This window comes from Symphalangus syndactylus, chromosome 3, assembly GCF_028878055.3.
Source record: "Symphalangus syndactylus isolate Jambi chromosome 3, NHGRI_mSymSyn1-v2.1_pri, whole genome shotgun sequence".
Taxonomy (NCBI): domain Eukaryota; kingdom Metazoa; phylum Chordata; class Mammalia; order Primates; family Hylobatidae; genus Symphalangus; species Symphalangus syndactylus.
Window position 1 is genome coordinate 10,701,586 of NC_072425.2, and position 18,027 is coordinate 10,719,612.

The following is an 18,027-nucleotide window of genomic DNA, read 5'->3' on the forward strand; positions in this document are numbered from 1 at the left end:
AGGATGGCCCATCTGCCAGCTTGGTGAGCCCACTTGGAGTTAGAGGCCGAGTGTATGTTGAGGCTTGCTTTTCAGGTTGATGGTGCCCTCATCTGCATGCTCTTTTTTGACCAGGGCCCACGTAGACAAACCCTGAGCATTGCAGAGAAAGCCCTGGGCTGGCACTTGGTGGCCTGGGCTCTGGGCCCTGCTGGGCCCTGGTCACCTGCAGGTTTGGACCCTGGAAGGTTTGGCCCCATCTCCAGTATGTAGACCTGTCCTGGGGTCTGCCCTAGCTCCGTGGGCTCCCCTCTGCACATGCTTGGGGTCCGGAGAGAGGTTGGGCAGGAGTTTGGAGCTGGCCAAGTGCCCACCTCACCATAGCCCACTGCCTTCAGAGACCAGAAAGTGCCTCTGGGCCAGCCCCAGTCCTCAGTCCACTTGGGAAGGCCAGGCTGTGTCCACTTGGGAATTGTGAAAATAATTATGTAGAATCTTCTGGTAATGCCTCTGAAAATCTCTTTCCTAGGATTATCATAAAATAATAAAAAACCCAATGGATATGGGGACGATTAAGAAGAGACTGGAAAATAATTATTATTGGAGTGCAAGCGAGTGCATGCAAGACTTCAACACCATGTTTACAAATTGTTACATTTATAACAAGGTAAGAAGGGGGGGCCCAGCGCGCCGCACGCAGGAAGGATTCGGGCGCTCTGCGACGTGGATCCCCTAGCCGGTCTTGGCCAGTGCCAGGTCGGCCTGGGCGCTTTGCAGCAGCTCTTGGTCACCTGGCCGGGTGCCATGGCTCACACCTGCAATCCCAGCACTTCGAGAGGCCGAGGTGGGTGGATCACGTGAGCTCAGGAGTTCGTGACCAGCCTGTGCAACATGGTGAAACCCCGTCTCTACTAAAAATACAAAAAAAAAATTAGCCAGGTGTGGTAGCAGGCACCTGTAATCCCAGCTTCTCAGAAGGCTAAGGCAGGAGAATCGCTTAAACCCGGGAGGTGGAGGTTGCAGTGAGCCAAGATCGTGCCACTGCACTCCAGCCTGGGCGACAGAGCAAGACTCCATCTCAAAAAAAAAAAAAAATTTATATATATATATATATACACACACACACACACACACACACAGGTGTATACACATACATATACGTGTATATATACACACATACATATACGTGTATACATACACACATATGTATACATGTATACATACACACATATACGTGTATACACACACACATACATATACGTGTATACACACATACATACATATACGTGTATACACACATACATATACGTGTATACACACACATACGTATACGTGTATACACACACATACGTATACGTGTATACACACACACATACGTATACGTGTATACACACACATACGTATACGTGTATACACACACACATACGTATACGTGTATACACACATACGTATACGTGTATACACACACACATACGTATACGTGTATACACACACATACGTATACGTGTATACACACACACATACGTATACGTGTATACACACACACATACGTATACGTGTATACACACACACATACGTATACGTGTATATATATACACACATACGTATACGTGTATATATACACACATACGTATACGTGTATATATACACACATACGTATACGTGTATATATATATTCATTTTGTTCTCTCCTGCACTGCCAAATCTGTTAACAAATTTTAAATATTTTTTTGAGCTACAACTAATAATGTCCTTTGAAGCATGCAGCTCCTTTCCTGACACGTGACCTGAACTCTCTCTGTGTCTTCAGCCCACAGATGACATAGTGCTAATGGCCCAAGCCTTAGAGAAAATTTTTCTACAAAAAGTGGCCCAGATGCCCCAAGAGGAAGTTGAATTATTACCCCCTGCTCCAAAGGGCAAAGGCCGGAAGCCAGCTGCGGGAGCCCAGAGCACAGGTAAAGGGAGCCAGGGTGGGCGAGGGGCCGGGCCTCTCTGCAGAGGCCTACGGGTGGATGGGCTGGGATTCGAGTCCTTTAGCCATCTGAGCTGTTTCCCATCTGTCGTGAAGAGCTTGTGGGTGCCGGGTCTTGGCTGAGTGTGGCCTGTGGGTGATGCTGGAGGGGCAGCTGGCCCGGGGATACAGAAGACGTTAAGGCCGTAGCCGGCTGCCTTTGAGCCCACTCTGGCGGGGAGCTCACGGTCTAGGAGGATCACCTGTCCCTGCTCTCCACCTCCCAAATCCTGCTCCCCATTCCAGTTCCAGCCCTGAAGTCACTTCTTCCATGATGCCTGGGGCCTGTGCCCCTCCTAGGGCTTTGTCTCTTTAGCACTCATTTGATTCTCTGTGACCTGAGAGTCACTGTCACCTGCCTGGCTCCCTGGTCAAGTAAGACCGCGTCTCCCTGTCAGGGAGCACGGTGGTGATTAGTGCCGTGAGCCCCGGGATCCCACCTGGCCTGGGAACCCGGCATGCAGGCGTGTCTGGGTGGAGAGGCTGACCAAGCGGGATGGCCAGTGCCACGGGCTGTCCCGTGTTGCAGATGGGAGAAGCTGGGGGCTTAAGTACGGCCATGTCCTTGGTCACTCAGCTTGTTACTGAGGGAACCGAGTTCAGTACCAGATTTCCGTGACTCCAGGGTGGCCCTTGACTGCCAGGCCATGGGACTGCCCTGGCTTCCTCGTTCTGCCTCCTGTGGTCTGTGGCGGGGGGCCTCCACTTCATGCAGAGAGCCCTCAGCCAAGATGAGCCAGACCATCCCTGCCCCCAAGATGCAGGATGGGGGGCATCTCAGCATGGAGGGTTCTTCTGGTCGGGGGTCTTGGCAGCACAGAGCTGGCCCCCGTGTTCTGGCTGGAGGGGTGGCACTGGAAGCTTCTGGAAATACTAGTGGAGGCTGGCGTGCTGAACATCGCTTCCTTGTCTTGAAGGTACGCAGCAAGTGGCGGCCGTGTCCTCTGTCTCCCCAGCGACCCCCTTTCAGAGCGTGCCCCCCACTGTCTCCCAGACGCCCGTCATCGCTGCCACCCCTGTACCAACCATCACTGCAAACGTCACGTCGGTCCCAGTCCCCCCAGCTACCGCCCCACCTCCTCCTGCCACACCCATCGTCCCCGTGGTCCCTCCTACGCCGCCTGTCGTCAAGGTGAGCACCCTGAGTCTGGATGGCTGGGGCGTCTGAGACCAGCCAGGGTTCCTGAGGTCAGGGCAGGAGCAGCGGGCGGGGGGCTCCCACCTTTCCCTGAGTGCCGGCTCTTGGGAGTGGTTCTCTATGCGCCCTGGGAGGTCAGGCCGTTGTTACTGATGCAGATGAGGAGACCTAGGCCTGGGGAGCTGAAGGTCACACAGCTGGTAAGGGAGGGCCTGGCTGAACTTGAATCCCAGCTTCTCTGGCTAGAAGCCCTGGCCAAAGGCTTGGTCAAGGTGGGGAAGTTGTGGGAGAGAAGCCAGGGTGGGAGGGGTCCTGGTCCTCCCCTGCTCACACTCAGGAGAGTGGTGCCAGCTGTACCTACCTGGGTGCATTATGAGGTGCCAGCACCCAAGTCGGCCCCGCCTGTGGGCTCCACATGGGAGCATGGGGACCTGCCTGTCCTGCTCCCCACTTGGCTGGGAGCTTTTCACAGCGGGCCCTGTCGGTCTCGGCAGGGAGTGGGTGCTCCCTGCAAGATTTGGGGCTAGTGAGGCCTGGTGAGTCTCCTGCTTTGAGCAGGGCCCGTGCCAGGCACTTATGTGTATTATCTTCTTCAATTTGATCCTCACAGCAACCCTCTGGGGCAGACAGTATTTCCCCCATCTTACAGATGAGGAAGCGGGCGCTCAAAGGGGTTAAATGGCTCGCCCAAGGTAAAACGCCACCTCCGTTGCTTCCCCTCCCCATGGCCTTCACTGCCTGCACTTATGGGTGGCCTCTGGCCAAGCCGCCTCCCCCAGCGGGGGCTGTTTCTGTAGCATGTCCCATTTGCCACGGCCAGACGAGTCTCTCCCTGCTCCCACCCGCCCTCTGCGGCACGCGCCTGGCGCTTGGCAGCCCGTCGGTGCCTGTCAAGTGTTTGTGGATAGCCAGCTCTGGCCCCTGCCAGTCTGAGGGCGGCGGCTTGGCTGGGCAGTGACTGTGGGTGGCTCTCTAGATGGCAGGTGCCGTGGGCTGGGAGCCGTGGCTCCCCCTGGCTCTTCTCCCGCTGGGCTAAGATTAGAAGCCAGCTGAGCTGGTCTCAGGGTGCACACTGAGCCCTGGCCCTGGAACGCTGAGGTGATGCCCATGGGTGCTGGGTGCTGAGGCCCTTGCAGGCTGCCCAGAGAGGCCTGCACACCCCCACAAGGCCTGGACGTTAAACATGCGTCTGCCTGGTGCCTGGCTCCGTCCCCAGGACACACCCACAGAAGGCTCTGTGGGTCATTTCCCTCCTCTCCTTGCTTGAAATAGCCTTAGGTGGCTCCCATTGCTGCTGGGATGGAGTCCAGACTTGCCCACTCACTCCCTGAAGTCCCTTGTTCCCAGAGCTGCTGTGGCTGCTTCATGCCTCCTGGTTGGGCTGCCCCCTGCCCTGTGTCCGGAATGCTCTCCTGCCTCCCTCTTGTCCCGCAAAACTTGTGTTTGTCCGCGGAGCCCCCGCTCTCAGGCCCTTGTCTGGAACTTTCCTGCTGGTCTCTAAAAGCAGGGAGTTCCTCCCAGGTCTCTGCAGCACCGAGGTCCCCGGGTCCTGGTCTGGGTGCTTGTTAGGTGTCTGGCGAATTGCATGCAGCACCTCACACGGCTTGGGGTGTGAGGTGCGAGCCCACCTGGGACCCCTGAGCCCTCGGGGCTAAGGGAGAGAAGTGTCTCCCCACACCCAGGTGAGGGCGGGTTTCAGAGTTGAGCCTGAGGGAGAGTCCCAGCCTCACCACTGCCAGCTGTGTGACCTTGGGCCAGTGACATGGCCCCTGAGCCTTGGTGTCCTCTCCTGTGGGGCCGTGCATGTGGCCGCTTAGCCCAGCACCAGGCAGGCAGACAGTGCCCCAGAAACGCGGCTGCAATGACATGCGTCTTTGGGGCCGCAGCCTTGTTTCCAGGGTTCACTGGTTATTTCACTGTCGCAGAAAAAGGGCGTGAAGCGGAAAGCAGACACAACCACTCCCACGACATCGGCCATCACTGCCAGCCGGAGTGAGTCGCCCCCGCCGTTGTCAGACCCCAAGCAGGCCAAAGTGGTGGCCCGGCGGGAGAGTGGTGGCCGCCCCATCAAGCCTCCCAAGAAGGACCTGGAGGACGGCGAGGTGCCCCAGCACGCAGGCAAGAAGGGCAAGCTGTCGGAGCACCTGCGCTACTGTGACAGCATCCTCAGGGAGATGCTATCCAAGAAGCACGCGGCCTACGCCTGGCCCTTCTACAAGCCGGTGGACGCCGAGGCCCTGGAGCTGCACGACTACCACGACATCATCAAGCACCCGATGGACCTCAGCACCGTGAAGGTACGTGGCTGTGCGGCAGGCCCTGCTCTGCCCACATCCTGCGGCTCTGCCGTGGGTGCTGATGTCTTGTGCCAGCTGAGTGGGGGCTCTCGGGGAGCAGGGTCTCGCCTGCCGGAGAAGCGCACCCTCCAGGCTGGCCCCCACATCCCCGGCTGTGGCTGGCAGGGCTCAGCGAGGAAGGCGTGCCCTGCCTGTGGGTCCCGGAGTCTGTGGCTCTGTTGTTGTTTATTCCCATCGAACCTGTTTGGTGATTTCATTGATTTCCTTCCCACCTCCCATTCTGTATCATCAGGTCAGGGGGCTCCTAGAGCTGGGCCACTCTCACAGTTGGCACAAGTTTTAAAGCTGCACTTTGCTTCTCTCAAGCCCCGGATACAGGCGCCTCACAGCAGACAGGAGTGAGGCGGCCAGTGGGGATGGCCTGGCTTCTGTCCCTTAAGTGCCTCCAAACTCCACCCCCTCACCAGACGGAAGTGGGCCCTGGGCAGGTGGCAGAGCTGAGACCGAGAGCCTGGCCTCCCCCATGCCAGTCTTCTCAAGGCGGCAGCCTCTGCCTGGGCTTTTGTGTGCCTCGTAGCAGGTCAGAGTGAGTCTGGTCCCTATGGGGGGTGGTGGTGGGGGCGGCATTTGAGCTGCATCGCCCCAAGGCAGGGTGAGCTCCACTGAGTCTTCCCTGAGCACCTTTCCAGACTTCTGGCTGGCACCTGCCCTCCCTCTGGGAGAGCTCCAGGCCAGCTCCCAGGGACGTGCAGGCAGTTGGCAGAGGTGTGGCCCGCCTCCTCCGCCAACTGCTGTGCGGCCCTGGGAAGAGCTGCTGGGAGCCCTGTTGGGCGGTTGTTTTCATCCTGGGAAGCCAGTCGCAGTTGTTCTGCCCACCTGAGACAGGATCTACTGATGAAAGCCTTTTCTTCGTTGGTTGACTGGATCTCAGGGGCAGGACAGACCTGGCTGGCCCAGGCCCCAGAGCCCAGTGCAGTCAGGTGGAAGTGACAAGCAGGGCCGCCTGGCTCCACTGCCGTGGGTGGGGAAGCCGAGAGCCGGGGCCACGCAGCCCAGAGCTGCCAGGAGCCTCGGCTGCAGCCTCCAGGGCTGGGGTTGGTGTGTCTCTACCACAGCACAGTTAGCACAGTTAGCAGGGATTTCTGGAACATCACTGGGGGTTCCAGTGTTTGGGCTGGACTCAAGCTCAGCTTAATTCCGTTTTGGTCAAAGGGTCTGATTTGCCCTTGAAACCATAATAAGGAAGCTCTAGAAAATCAGTTCACTTTAAAGTCATCAGCTGCTTTGTTCGGAGCTTCCCACCTCTGTCTGTCCTGGCATGGGGAGAAGCCAGGTGCGTTGGCAGCACTTGCTGCCCGCGAGTGTGGCGCGGACACTGCGGAAAAGGGGCGGTGAATCAGGGAGAGAGGCCTCAGGACCTATAGATTTTACAGATGGAGCTTTTGGGGATGGTTTGTCCTGGCACATGCTAAAACGGAAAACAAGCTTTTCTCCCAACATCAGAGGCTTTCAGGTCCCACTGTGCCCCCGGGTTCTTTCTGCCAGCCCTTCCTTCTGGATGGGTCTCATGTCTGAGTGCATAGGGTGCGGGCCCTGAGTTGGGGGCGCCCTCTGCAGGTTAGGACCCGGCCCCTCCATCTGACTGGCACCTGGACGAATGCAGCCTGGACCCCACGGAGCGGTCGGGGTAGATTCGCCCTGCCCTTGCGTATGTCGTCCCTCGAGGTCCCCAACAAGGTCCCTCTCCTTGAAGCCATCCCGGGATAGGAAACTCACTCCCTCGGGCACAGCGTGACCTCTTTTTGCCCCAACTAGTGTGTTCCCAGTGGTCACCTTGAAGCGTCCCTCGACGATCCTGCCTCTGGCCACTCCCCGGCAGAGCCACCTGCACCTCCCAGCTCTGGGGACTGATTGTGTGCCCCTCCTCACCCCTGCCGCCTGGCACTGTCTGCCCAGGCCTTGGCCTCAGTTCTGTGCTTGCCAAAGCCAGGTGGGACCTGCGGTGGGTTTTGCTGTAGGGTCTCTGTGTGGCCGAGTAAACGTGGGTGGGCGTCAGCCGACACGTCCCCGTTGCCTCCACCCCTGTGGGGTTCAGGAGCTGCGGCTGGACACAGCGTGGAGTCCCTTAGGTCCAGCTAGGCCCCTGGGATACCGGGGTGCTTCTGTAGGATGCAAGCTGGCTAACAGCTACTGGCTTCCTTGAGGGAAAAAATTACATTTCCTTGTGTAGACTGAGCAGGCCCCCTGTTGTTGGTAGAATCTGACTTCGCTGCAGCCTCACGCCCCCCGGGGCTGCTGATGGCACGTCAGCATGTGAAGATTTACCCACTTTGTGTGAAGGGAAGCTCTGGACAAGGAAGGGGCCAAGGGACACCTACGGGAACCTGGGATTTCTCGTTGAGTGCATTTTTCTTCCTACCGGGAGATCTGTCTCTGGAGTCCCAGACCCTCCCTGCCAAGCCATCGAGTCACCCTCTCATGTCCTCACTTTGGGTTTCCTCGTACGAGGTCCCGGAGAGCTGGGGTGTCCTGCCGGCCAGGCCAGTAGGCACTGTCCTGGAGCTGGCGGTGGCTCCTCAGGCTCCAGAGTTCATCTCGTGGGGTGTGGCAGAGAGTCCTGAGGCCACGGGCCACGCTCACTGGCCCGTCACTGTGTGTTGCAGAGGAAGATGGATGGCCGAGAGTACCCAGACGCACAGGGCTTTGCTGCTGATGTCCGGCTGATGTTCTCGAATTGCTACAAATACAATCCCCCAGACCACGAGGTGGTGGCCATGGCCCGGAAGCTCCAGGTAACCCGAGGCTGGGCACGCGTGGGGCAGCTCAGCTCGGCACTGTGGGCATCCTGGCCTTGGTGTGGGGTGGGCGCCCAGGTGAATGTCCAGCCGAGGAAGGCCTCAGAGAGCCTCATTCCCTCAACACGTGCCAACCAGGTCCCTGCCAGGCTCTGAGCTGGGTTCCAGGAGCTGCCACTGGGGCAGGGCAGCCAGCGAGCTGGTGGAACCACTGGGGCTCCGTGGGGGTGTTGCAGCAGTGAGCCTTTCCCTCCAGGGGCTGGTGCGTGTACCAGGTGGGACCGCAGATGCCCTTTCTCTTGTGGCTTCCCCGACTGTAGTTTCCAGCAAGTCTCAGTGGCAAGGAGAGGCTTGGACACTAGCCTGTCAGTGCAGCCGGTGGATGAATTAGGTGACAGTGGCTTGTGTAGCATTTTGCTTTTCTGACAACAGAAGTAAAAGGTGGATTGGAGACAATGCAGGAAGCAGTGAGATGTCTTAAGGGAAAACAGGAGTGTCTTGGTCTGGCTCTCAGCACAGGGACTTTGTGAACATGGACAAACCTCACAGAGATTTGTATGTGTGTGGACGTGTGTGCGTGTGTGTGTGCTCCTGCCTGCATGTGCATTTTTCTGCCAAAGTCCAGGTCCCACACACATATTTTGGTGTGGGTGGATGTGCCAGAATCTATTCTCACCTTTTCTAATTGTGATCGCAGGTGGTTTGCTTTTATAAGTAACAGCACCACTGTTATAAATGTTATTTAATCAAAGGACTTGATTTTTGGAGGAAAGGGGAGAATTATGGGTATGTGTTCTCTTCCAGCATGCTTTTCCTTTTCATGGGACCCAGAATATCGTCTTAAGATGTTCTCAGTCCTTGCACAGACTGTTTTGAAATCCCTGAGCAGCCCATGGTATTATTGTGGATGACACAGGACCCATAAAAGGGGCAGAGAGAGAAACTCGTTCCCCCTGTGGGTCCCGCTCCCTTTCCCACTCTCCCGCGCACAGGGCCTGCCCAAGTTCCTCTCCGAGGCACTGCTGCCATTGCCACCCTCTCTGTGCACTGGGTCCTGTGGGGGATGATGGCAGAGTGGTCCTGGAGGTCCCATTACATCCAGAGGAAGCCATCAGAACCCTGGTTTTATACTGAGACCTCGCTCACTGTGTCTTGAACCCAAAAGACCTTGCAAAGCGCAGTCCTCTGGAGCCTGGTAAATACTGGGTTGAGTTTAACGAGGGAGCTGAGCATAGAGGACGGAAACCCAGGCTTGCAGACCAAGCAGGGAAGCCAGCAGCTCTGCCCCTGCTCCTACAACAGGTGCTGTTGGATAGACATGGTGCTCATGCCTGTAATCCCAGCACTTTGGGAGGCGGAGGTGGAAGGATCACTTGAGGGCAAGAGTTTGAGACGAGCTGTCTCTACAACAGATTTTTAAAATGAGCCAGGTGTGGTGGTGTGTCCCTGTAGTACCAGCTACTCAGGAAAGTGAGATGGGAGGATCACCTGAGCCCAGGCGTTTGAGACTGCAGTGAGCTGTGATTGCACAGCACTCCAGCCTGGGCAACACAGTGAGACCCTGAGGCTGATGGATTTCCATGACTGAGCACTATTTAGCAATTGTGCAGTTTTATCAATTGAGCTGTGGGGTTAGAGCCCAACAGCAAAACGACCTGACCTGAATGGCCTTCAAGGCTGTCGGCCGAGCAGGGGCCTGGATCGCTGCTCTGTGGGTTGGGTTGCCTCTGGGGACATCTCCTGAGAGGAGAGCCTGGGATGGGCTTCTCCAGAGCTGGCTCCAGCCTGAACAGTGGAGGCATGTCACGTGTGCAGACAGTGTGGATCCAGGTTTCTGAGCTTGGCAAAGAGAAATCTCCCTCATTTCCACATCACTGTGCGTCCCTGTCTTCGGTGAGCCTGGGCTGCCCCAGGGAGGGGGACGTTTGCTAAGAGGGGCGACTGAGGGCCTAGGTCCTGGTCCAAAGGCTTTCCCAAGTCAATTTGGATAGGAAGTCCGGGTGTGGTGGCTTACGCCTGTAATCTCAGCACTTTGGGAGGCCAGAGTGGGAGGATCACTTGAGCTCGGGTTCAAGAGCAGCCTGGGCAACAGGGCAGGACCCTGTCCCTACAACAAATAAAGTAGGCCGGGCGTGGTGGCTCACACCTGTAAGCCCAGCACTTTAGGAGGCCAAGGCAGGCAGATCACGAGGTCAGGAGTTCGAGAACAGCCTGGCCAACATGGTGAAACTTCGGCTCTACTAAAAATACAAAAAATTAGCCAGGAGTGGTGGTGCGTGCTTGTGATCCCAGCTACTCAGGAGGCTGAGGCAAGAGAATCACTTGAAACCAGGATGTGGAGGATGCAGTGAGCTGAGATCACGCCATTGCACTCCAGCCTGGGCAAAAGAGCAAGACTCTGTCTTGAGAGAAAAAAAAAAATTAGTAAAAGAGAAACTTAAAAATGTGTATATGTGTGTGTGTGTGTATATGTGTATATATATGTGTGTGTATATGTGTGTGTATATATGTATGTGTGTATATATGTGTGTGTATATATGTGTGTGTATATATAGATGTGTGTGTGTATGTATATATATATGTGTATGTATATATATATATATGTGTGTGTATATATATATATATATATGTATATATTTGAGACAGGGTCTCACTCTGTCACCCAGGCTGGAGTGCAATGGCATGATTTCGGCTCACTGCAGCCTCGACCTCCTGGGTTCAAGCAATCCACCCATCGCATCCTCCCGAGCAGCTAGGATCAGCACAGACGTGCTGCCATGACTGGCTAATTTTTATATTTTTTTGTAAATAAAATATCAATAGGACTAGACTTTGGCCTTTTGGGCCAACTTTTGGAGTTAACCATTCATGAGATGTGACGCTGCAGTCAGTTCCAGGGTGAAGAGATGGGAAGAGGTCAACACTCTTGGACTCCTGTGGCTATGGAGGACCCTGTCTAAGCTCAAGGGAAGACACTCTTTCCCGTTTCACAGCAGGGGCAGCCCCGGGGAGCTTTGGGCCAGGAGGCTACAAGGATGCGTGCATCTTCTAGAGAGGGCTCATGGAGTTGCTGAAGGGAGCTGTGGGCCAGCTCCTGTATCCCCTCCTCCCAGGCCTGTCCCCAGGAATTGGCCTGGGGAGGGAGGGAGGGCAAGTTGGAAACAACCACAGCCCCCCAGGCAGGCGGGACCCTGTCTCCTCCTAGCCCGACCTTTGTAACAGCTGTGGGTGCTGCCCCAGGGGCACCTCAGAAACCCTGAGGGCCCACACCAAGGGGCAGGCCCATGGGCATCCACGTCTTCAGGACAGCCTCTGTTCTGCCGCAGGACGTGTTTGAGATGAGGTTTGCCAAGATGCCGGATGAGCCTGTGGAGGCACCGGCACTGCCTGCCCCCGCAGCCCCCATGGTGAGCAAGGGTGCTGAGAGCAGCCGTAGCAGTGAGGAGAGCTCTTCGGACTCGGGCAGCTCGGACTCGGAGGAGGAGCGGGCCACCAGGCTGGCAGAGCTGCAGGAGCAGGTGGGCACTGGCACGCTTGGGTGGGGTTCAGGGGCTGAGGCGGGATTGCTGGCACAGCAGCCCAAGGTCCGTCCCTTTGCATGGTACCCTCCTCTGCCCTGTGTTCCTCAGCAGCCGCGGTAGTGTTTCCTTGTAAAGACACTCAGAGTGCCCTCCCCAGGTCTGGGGTGGTGCGAGCCTAAACCACAGCACACATGGGTGGCTGCGGGGACACATGGCTGGGATGTTTCTGAAGACCTGGCGGGCCTCAGGTGGGAGCTCAGTGGTCATGTGTGGTTAATGTGTGCCTTGCTCTTCTCCAGAAAGGCCTGTGAGGCACTTGCAGAGGCCACAGTAGTGCCTGGGCTCCAAGCAGTCACTCGCAGTGGGGTGGGGTGCGGGCTCCAGGGTCCTGAGGGCCCTGCCGTGTAGCTGCCCAGCCCCAGCCCCGCTGCCAAGCTGTGCTTCCTCCCCCTTCTCTGCTTTCCTCGTTTGCAGTGTGGGACAAATGTCACTCACTCTGAGCTGTCTTGAGGTCAAATTGAGAAAGATGTGAATTGTTTCCCCAGACCTCTGGCAGCCAGCCAGATGCATGATTTCTGGGACCCCAGATTGGGAGAAAGTAGAGCAGGGCTGTCCAGTCAGAAGGGGAACAGCATGATTCAGGGCTGCAAGGACAGCGATGGCCCTGCAGTCCCCAGAGTGGGGCCGGACATTTGATTTTGAAGTGGCAAGGACACACAGCAGGGAAGATGGCTGTGAGGTGGCAGCTCCTCCACCTGCCCGCTGCCTTCCTTGCACAGACCACCCAGAGGCAGGGACAGGCCGTGGCCTCACCTGGGCAGTGCCTCTCAAGGGGCCTCTCCTCTCCCATGGGGGTGGCTGCAGTGGGGAGGGCGAGGCGCTTGGCACACTGCCAGCTGCAGGGCGGCCCTGGATGAATGCTGGTTGCTGGCAGTGGATTGTTTTAACCCCGGAGTCCTGCGTGTTATCAAATGGCTTCCCAGAAGTCACTGATGAAAATCTCCTTTGTGCGGGCGTTTAAACTTCTAGAGAGTCCTTCCTTATCTGAACAATGGTAATAATAAAAATGTTAGCTGCCCACCTAATGTAGATGACAGGTTGATGGGTGCAGCAAACCACCGTGGCACATGTATACCTATGTGACAAACCTGCACGTTCTACACATGTATCCCAGAACTTAAAGTATAATAAATTTTTTTTAAAAAGTTAGCTGTCCTTACCGAGTCCCTGTTGTGCCACCTGCGCAGTGCTGAGCCTGTGGCCAGGCAGCTCTTCCCCACTGCAGGTGAAGAAGCCGAGGCGGAGAGGGCTCATGACTCACTGGGGGTCACGGGAGTGAGGGGCAGAGCAGGGCCCGGGTGCTCCTGGTTCACCTCCTCGCCCAGCTGAGGCGGCTCCGACATCGCCCCAAGCCCCCTCCAATCCCAGGGCCCCACGCAGCCCCAGTAGTGGGGGCCGTGCCCAGCACCTGCTCAGCCGCCCGCTCTTTTCCAGCTGAAGGCCGTGCATGAGCAGCTGGCCGCCCTGTCTCAGGCCCCAGTAAACAAACCAAAGAAGAAGAAGGAGAAGAAGGAGAAGGAGAAGAAGAAGAAGGACAAGGAGAAGGAGAAGGAGAAGCACAAAGTGAAGGCTGAGGAAGAGAAGAAGGCCAAGGTGGCTCCGCCTGCCAAGCAGGCCCAGCAGAAGAAGGCTCCTGCCAAGAAGGCCAACAGCACGACCGCGGCCGGCAGGTGGGCTCCAGACCCGCTCGGGCTCCAAGAGCCCAGCACTCAGCGCGCTATGGGGGCTCACGTAGCAGCAGTGCTGGGATTGGGGGCTTTGTGCCTTGGCCACCTGGAAACCAGGGTGATGGGGGCGGGGAGACAGAGGGCCTGATGAGACCTGTGCTGGGAAGTCCGGCGGCCCAGGTGGTGCTGCTCAGCTGTCTGCGGGGCTGGCCTGGATTCTGGGCATCGAAGCGCTGGCACAGCCTGGTTTCCACATCATGAAGCTTTTGGGATGTTCTTCTGGTCTGGGCCAAGGTTCTTGATTAGGGGGAGTTGAACACCCCATTTTGGACTTGCCCATAGGCAGGGGGCAGGGATGGTGGAATCGTGCACAGCTGCATTCAGCCTCCTTCGGGAGCCCGTGCTGTGGCTGGGCACCACCCTGAGGAGTGTCTGCTAGGGACACGCAGGAGCCACAAAGCAATGTGAGCTAGTAGGGAAGGATCTCAGGCCCAGGATGGGGGCTCTCCTGGCCAGGTGGAAGGGAGGCTTCCCAAGGGGGAGGCAACAGCTGTGTGGGGGCAAGCTTGGCAGCAGAGGGCCAGGGAGGGAGTTCCAAGAACAGGGAACAGCGGGTACAAAGCCACAGAGGCCAGTAGGACGTGTTCCTTTTGGGAATGAGGGCAAAGTTGGCACCACTGAAAATGAACAAGTTGGGAAAAAAGGTGAGTTGAGGCTGCTGAGATCAGCCGGCTTTGTTTGAGGTGTTCATGCTTCCTTTTCAAGCAAATGAAGGAGAGTTGGGATTTAAGCTCAACATGATCAGATCCTCGCCGCTATGGAGAATAGCTTAGTGGGAATCAGGAATGGAAGAAAGGATACCCCTTTGGAAGTTATTGTGGTTGTGCAGGCAAGAGAAATTGGTGTGGCTCTGGAGATAGACTCATTTGGGAGGCGGCATGGCCAGGCCCTGGTGCTTGGAGGGAGGAGGAGAGGAGCATGGGGGTCCTGGGTTTGGGCTTAAGACAGCTGGGTCAGCCGTTAATGAAGACAGCGAGTGGAATGGTCGGAGTAGGTCTTCCCTTCTTTTCTCCCTCCCTCCCTCTCTCCTTTTTGGAGGTGGATGCAAAAATCCATTTTTCTTATACAGGTTGAGTATCCTTTATCTGAAATAAGGATGCTTCCAAAATAAAAGGTGCTTCCGATTTTGGATTTTTTCAGATTTTGGAATATTTGCATTATACTCCCCATTGAGCATCTCAAAACTGAAGCATCTCAAAACTGAAGCATCTCAAATCTGAAGCATCTCAAATCTGAAGCATCTCAGATCTGAAGCATCTCAAATCTGAAGCATCTCAAATCTGAAAATCTGAAATGCCTCAGTGAGCATTTCCTTTGAGCGTCACGTTGAGACTCAGACAGTTTCAGATTTTGGAGCACTTTGGATTTTTGGATTTGGGATACCCAGCCTGTACTATCTTTGTCTGTTTTTAGTATCAGTATAATGCTGGCCTCAAAAATGAGTTGCAGGCAGGTGTGGTGGCTCCCACCTGTAATCCCAGCACTTTGGGAGGCCAAGGCAGGAGGATCACTTGAGCTCAGGAGTTTGAGATCACCATGGGCAACACAGTAGGATTCTATCTCTTTAAAAAAAAAAAGTGTTGGTTGGGATATAATATTTGAGTGATTAGAGACAATTAAAAAGTGATTTGAGGCCAGGTGCAGTGTAATCCCAGAAATTTGGGCCAACATGGTGAAACCCTGTCTCCACTAAGAAAAGAAAAAATTAGCCGGGCTTGGTGACGGGTGCCTGTAATCTTAGCTACTCAGGAGGCTGAGACAGGAGAATCTCTTGAACCCGGGAGGCAGAGGTTGCAGTGAGCCGAGATCACGCCACTGCACTCCAGCCTGGGCGACAGAGCAAGACTCGGCCTTGGAAAAAAAAAAAAAAAAAAGATTTGAAAAGTGTTGCCCCTCTTCTGTTTTGTGGAGTGAATGTATAGAATTGATACTAATACTTAAATGTTTGGTAGGATTCACTAGCAGAACCATCTGGGCCTGGAGTTTTGATTGTTGGAAGATTTTTAATCATGAATTCAATTATTTTAATAGGTATAGGCTTATTAGATTATCAGTTTCTTCTTGAGTGAGTTTTAGAGGTTTATGCCTAAGGCATTAATCCATTACCTAAATACAGAGATCATTTCTTGACCTGTGGAGTTGGAGACGCCTGTGGGGTGTAGAGAGGAACTGACCTCTGTAATTGTTTCCTGGCCAAGGTCTGGAAACCCCGCAGCTGGGAGCAACTTTTCTAACCTTGGATTTTCTGCCTTGGGGCACCACTTTGGGAAGAAAGCTTGGTCCCAGAGAGCAGCCTGCTGGTGGGAGGAAGGGGTGTGTGCAGTGGGCTCCCACGGCAGGTGGACAGAGACTCAACGCCACGTTGCTCTGTCTTCTGCCCCAGACAGCTGAAGAAAGGCGGCAAGCAGGCATCTGCCTCCTACGACTCGGAGGAAGAGGAGGAGGGCCTGCCCATGAGCTATGATGAAAAGCGCCAGCTTAGCCTGGACATCAACCGGCTGCCCGGGGAGAAGCTGGGCCGGGTGGTGCACATCATTCAATCTCGGGAGCCCTCGCTCAGGGACTCCAACCCCGACGAGATAGAAATTGACTTTGAGACTCTGAAACCCACCACTTTGAGGGAACTGGAGAGATACGTCAAGTCTTGTTTACAGAAAAAACAAAGGAAACCGTTCTGTAAGTTGCCTGCGTGGAGCGTGGTGCTCGAAGCTCCTCTCCCCTCCTTGGCCTGCCCCTCCTGTCACTCCTCACAGACCCTGTGCAGCGAGCGTGGGCACAGGGCTGCCACGCTGTCTTGGCTCCTTCGTCCCACCACAGATGCCCTGAGGATATCTGTGCTCAGCCAGGGCCAGTGGGCTTGGGGCTGAACCCAGGCCTGAGTCCCCCAAGCCAGAGCCCTCTTTCCCTGTTCTTGGGGACATGGGCAGCACTGTGTGCCTCGGCCTTAACCTTGTCCAGGGAAGGCGCGAACCTGGGGCTGGGCTCCGGCCCCAAACCCCATTCATTCAGGGCCCAGTTGGGGTCCTCACTGCATGCCTTCCTGAGGCTCCCCTCCATTTGGGGCCTTGGCTGCAGATGACCTCTCATGGTCCCTTGCAGGGCAGACCAGCTTCTCTTATAACAAGGACACCCTCCCTTTGACTGGGGTCACAAGTCCAGAGGCCTCACAGGATGGACCCTGGGGCACCAGCCCAGGCTTCCCTGAAGTCAGTGGCAGGAACAAGTCACTGCTGGGGTCTGCAGGTCTGGGAGAGCAGGAGGGAGGGCAGACCCGAGGCAGCCCGTGTGGCAGCCCCCATAGACTGTCAAGTGAGCATGGGGCTCACTGGAACTTGCATGTGGCCTCTCGGGTGTGCGTGGGCCTCACTCGCTCCTTTTCCTGGATGGAATGTCTGTGTGGTCACAGTGCGTCTGACCCACGGTAAGTCACCGGGTCAACTTGGAGGGAGCGACTCCGGACTGTCAGGCAGTGGAGACCGGGCCTCCTGCTCGGGCAGATGGAGAGCAGTGGCCCTGGTGAGGCAGGTCCATGAATCAGAGGCTCTGCCCTGCACATGAGGGACGTTGGCCAAACCACATCCTGTCCGTGCACCTGTTGGCACCATAGGAATGGCCTCTGTCACCTTAGGATCCAGGCTTTGCACACCCTGAGGGCTCAGCAGATGTGGGTGGAGGTGGGTCTGTCTCATCCCAGTCATTTCTGCCACTGGAAGCCCTGGTGACAGCTTTGCATCTGTCAGCGCCCAGACCCATGAAAGCTGGGCAGCTGGCATGGATGCCAGTGTGCAGGGCTGGGGTCTTGGCCACCTGGATACAGCCCTGGCTCCTGCCCCATCGGTCCCCTCTGCAGTCTGAGTGCCCATTTGTTCCCCGACAGCAGCAAGCGGGAAGAAACAGGCAGCCAAGTCGAAAGAGGAGCTAGCTCAGGAAAAGAAGAAGGAGCTGGAAAAGCGTCTGCAGGACGTCAGCGGGCAGCTGAGCAGCAGCAAGAAGCCCGCCCGGAAAGGTACCGCTGGCGGCCGCCGTGCCACCCCTCTTTGGTGGGGGTGAGGGGTGTCAGCAGTAGGGGTTTGAGCATCGAGCAGGCCCACGTCTGAGTGTGGCTCACCTCCTCATGAGCTCCATGTTCTTAGATGAGCTCTTGAGCTCCTGAAACCTCGATTTCCTTGTCTGTCACCGGGGGTCATACTCCAGCCCTGCAGGGTGGTGTGCACATGTGGGGTGTGTGTGAACACAGCCCATTCCAGGGCACCACAGACAGAGGACCCAGGAGGGGGCTCTTGTGGGGCTGGACCGGGCAGCCCAGCCGGTGAGCTGGGCTCACCGTGAGCTTTCTGACTGTTCCCTGGCAGTGGCATGAGTTCCACGGCAGGCTGAGGTAGCAGAGGCGGGAGGCCCAGCTCCATGCCCTGCGCTTTGCCAGGTCTTGTGCTCAGGGGAGCCAGCATTGGAGCCCTTGCCTCCTTTTCCTGGACCCTGTTAGAGCACACATCTCT

The 18,027-nt window shown here is 56.3% G+C and overlaps 1 protein-coding gene across 5 annotated transcripts in view; it reads left to right on the forward strand.

The window, feature by feature from the left end:
* The window catches only part of BRD3 (bromodomain containing 3), a 37,303-nt gene that overhangs the window by 15,517 nt on the left and 3,759 nt on the right, over positions 1 to 18,027 (forward strand). For 4 of the 5 annotated variants that reach the window (XM_063636777.1, XM_055270448.2, XM_055270450.2 and 1 more), the window contains exons 3-11: positions 509 to 646; positions 1,790 to 1,937; positions 2,911 to 3,125; positions 5,057 to 5,428; positions 8,092 to 8,220; positions 11,550 to 11,741; positions 13,239 to 13,474; positions 15,915 to 16,207; positions 17,409 to 17,537. In XM_063636777.1, coding sequence (XP_063492847.1) covers positions 509 to 646; positions 1,790 to 1,937; positions 2,911 to 3,125; positions 5,057 to 5,428; positions 8,092 to 8,220; positions 11,550 to 11,741; positions 13,239 to 13,474; positions 15,915 to 16,207; positions 17,409 to 17,537 — 1,852 coding nt within the window. The remainder of the gene's footprint in view (positions 1 to 508; positions 647 to 1,789; positions 1,938 to 2,910; positions 3,126 to 5,056; positions 5,429 to 8,091; positions 8,221 to 11,549; positions 11,742 to 13,238; positions 13,475 to 15,914; positions 16,208 to 17,408; positions 17,538 to 18,027) is intronic. The other variant, XM_055270452.2, reaches the window with a different exon arrangement.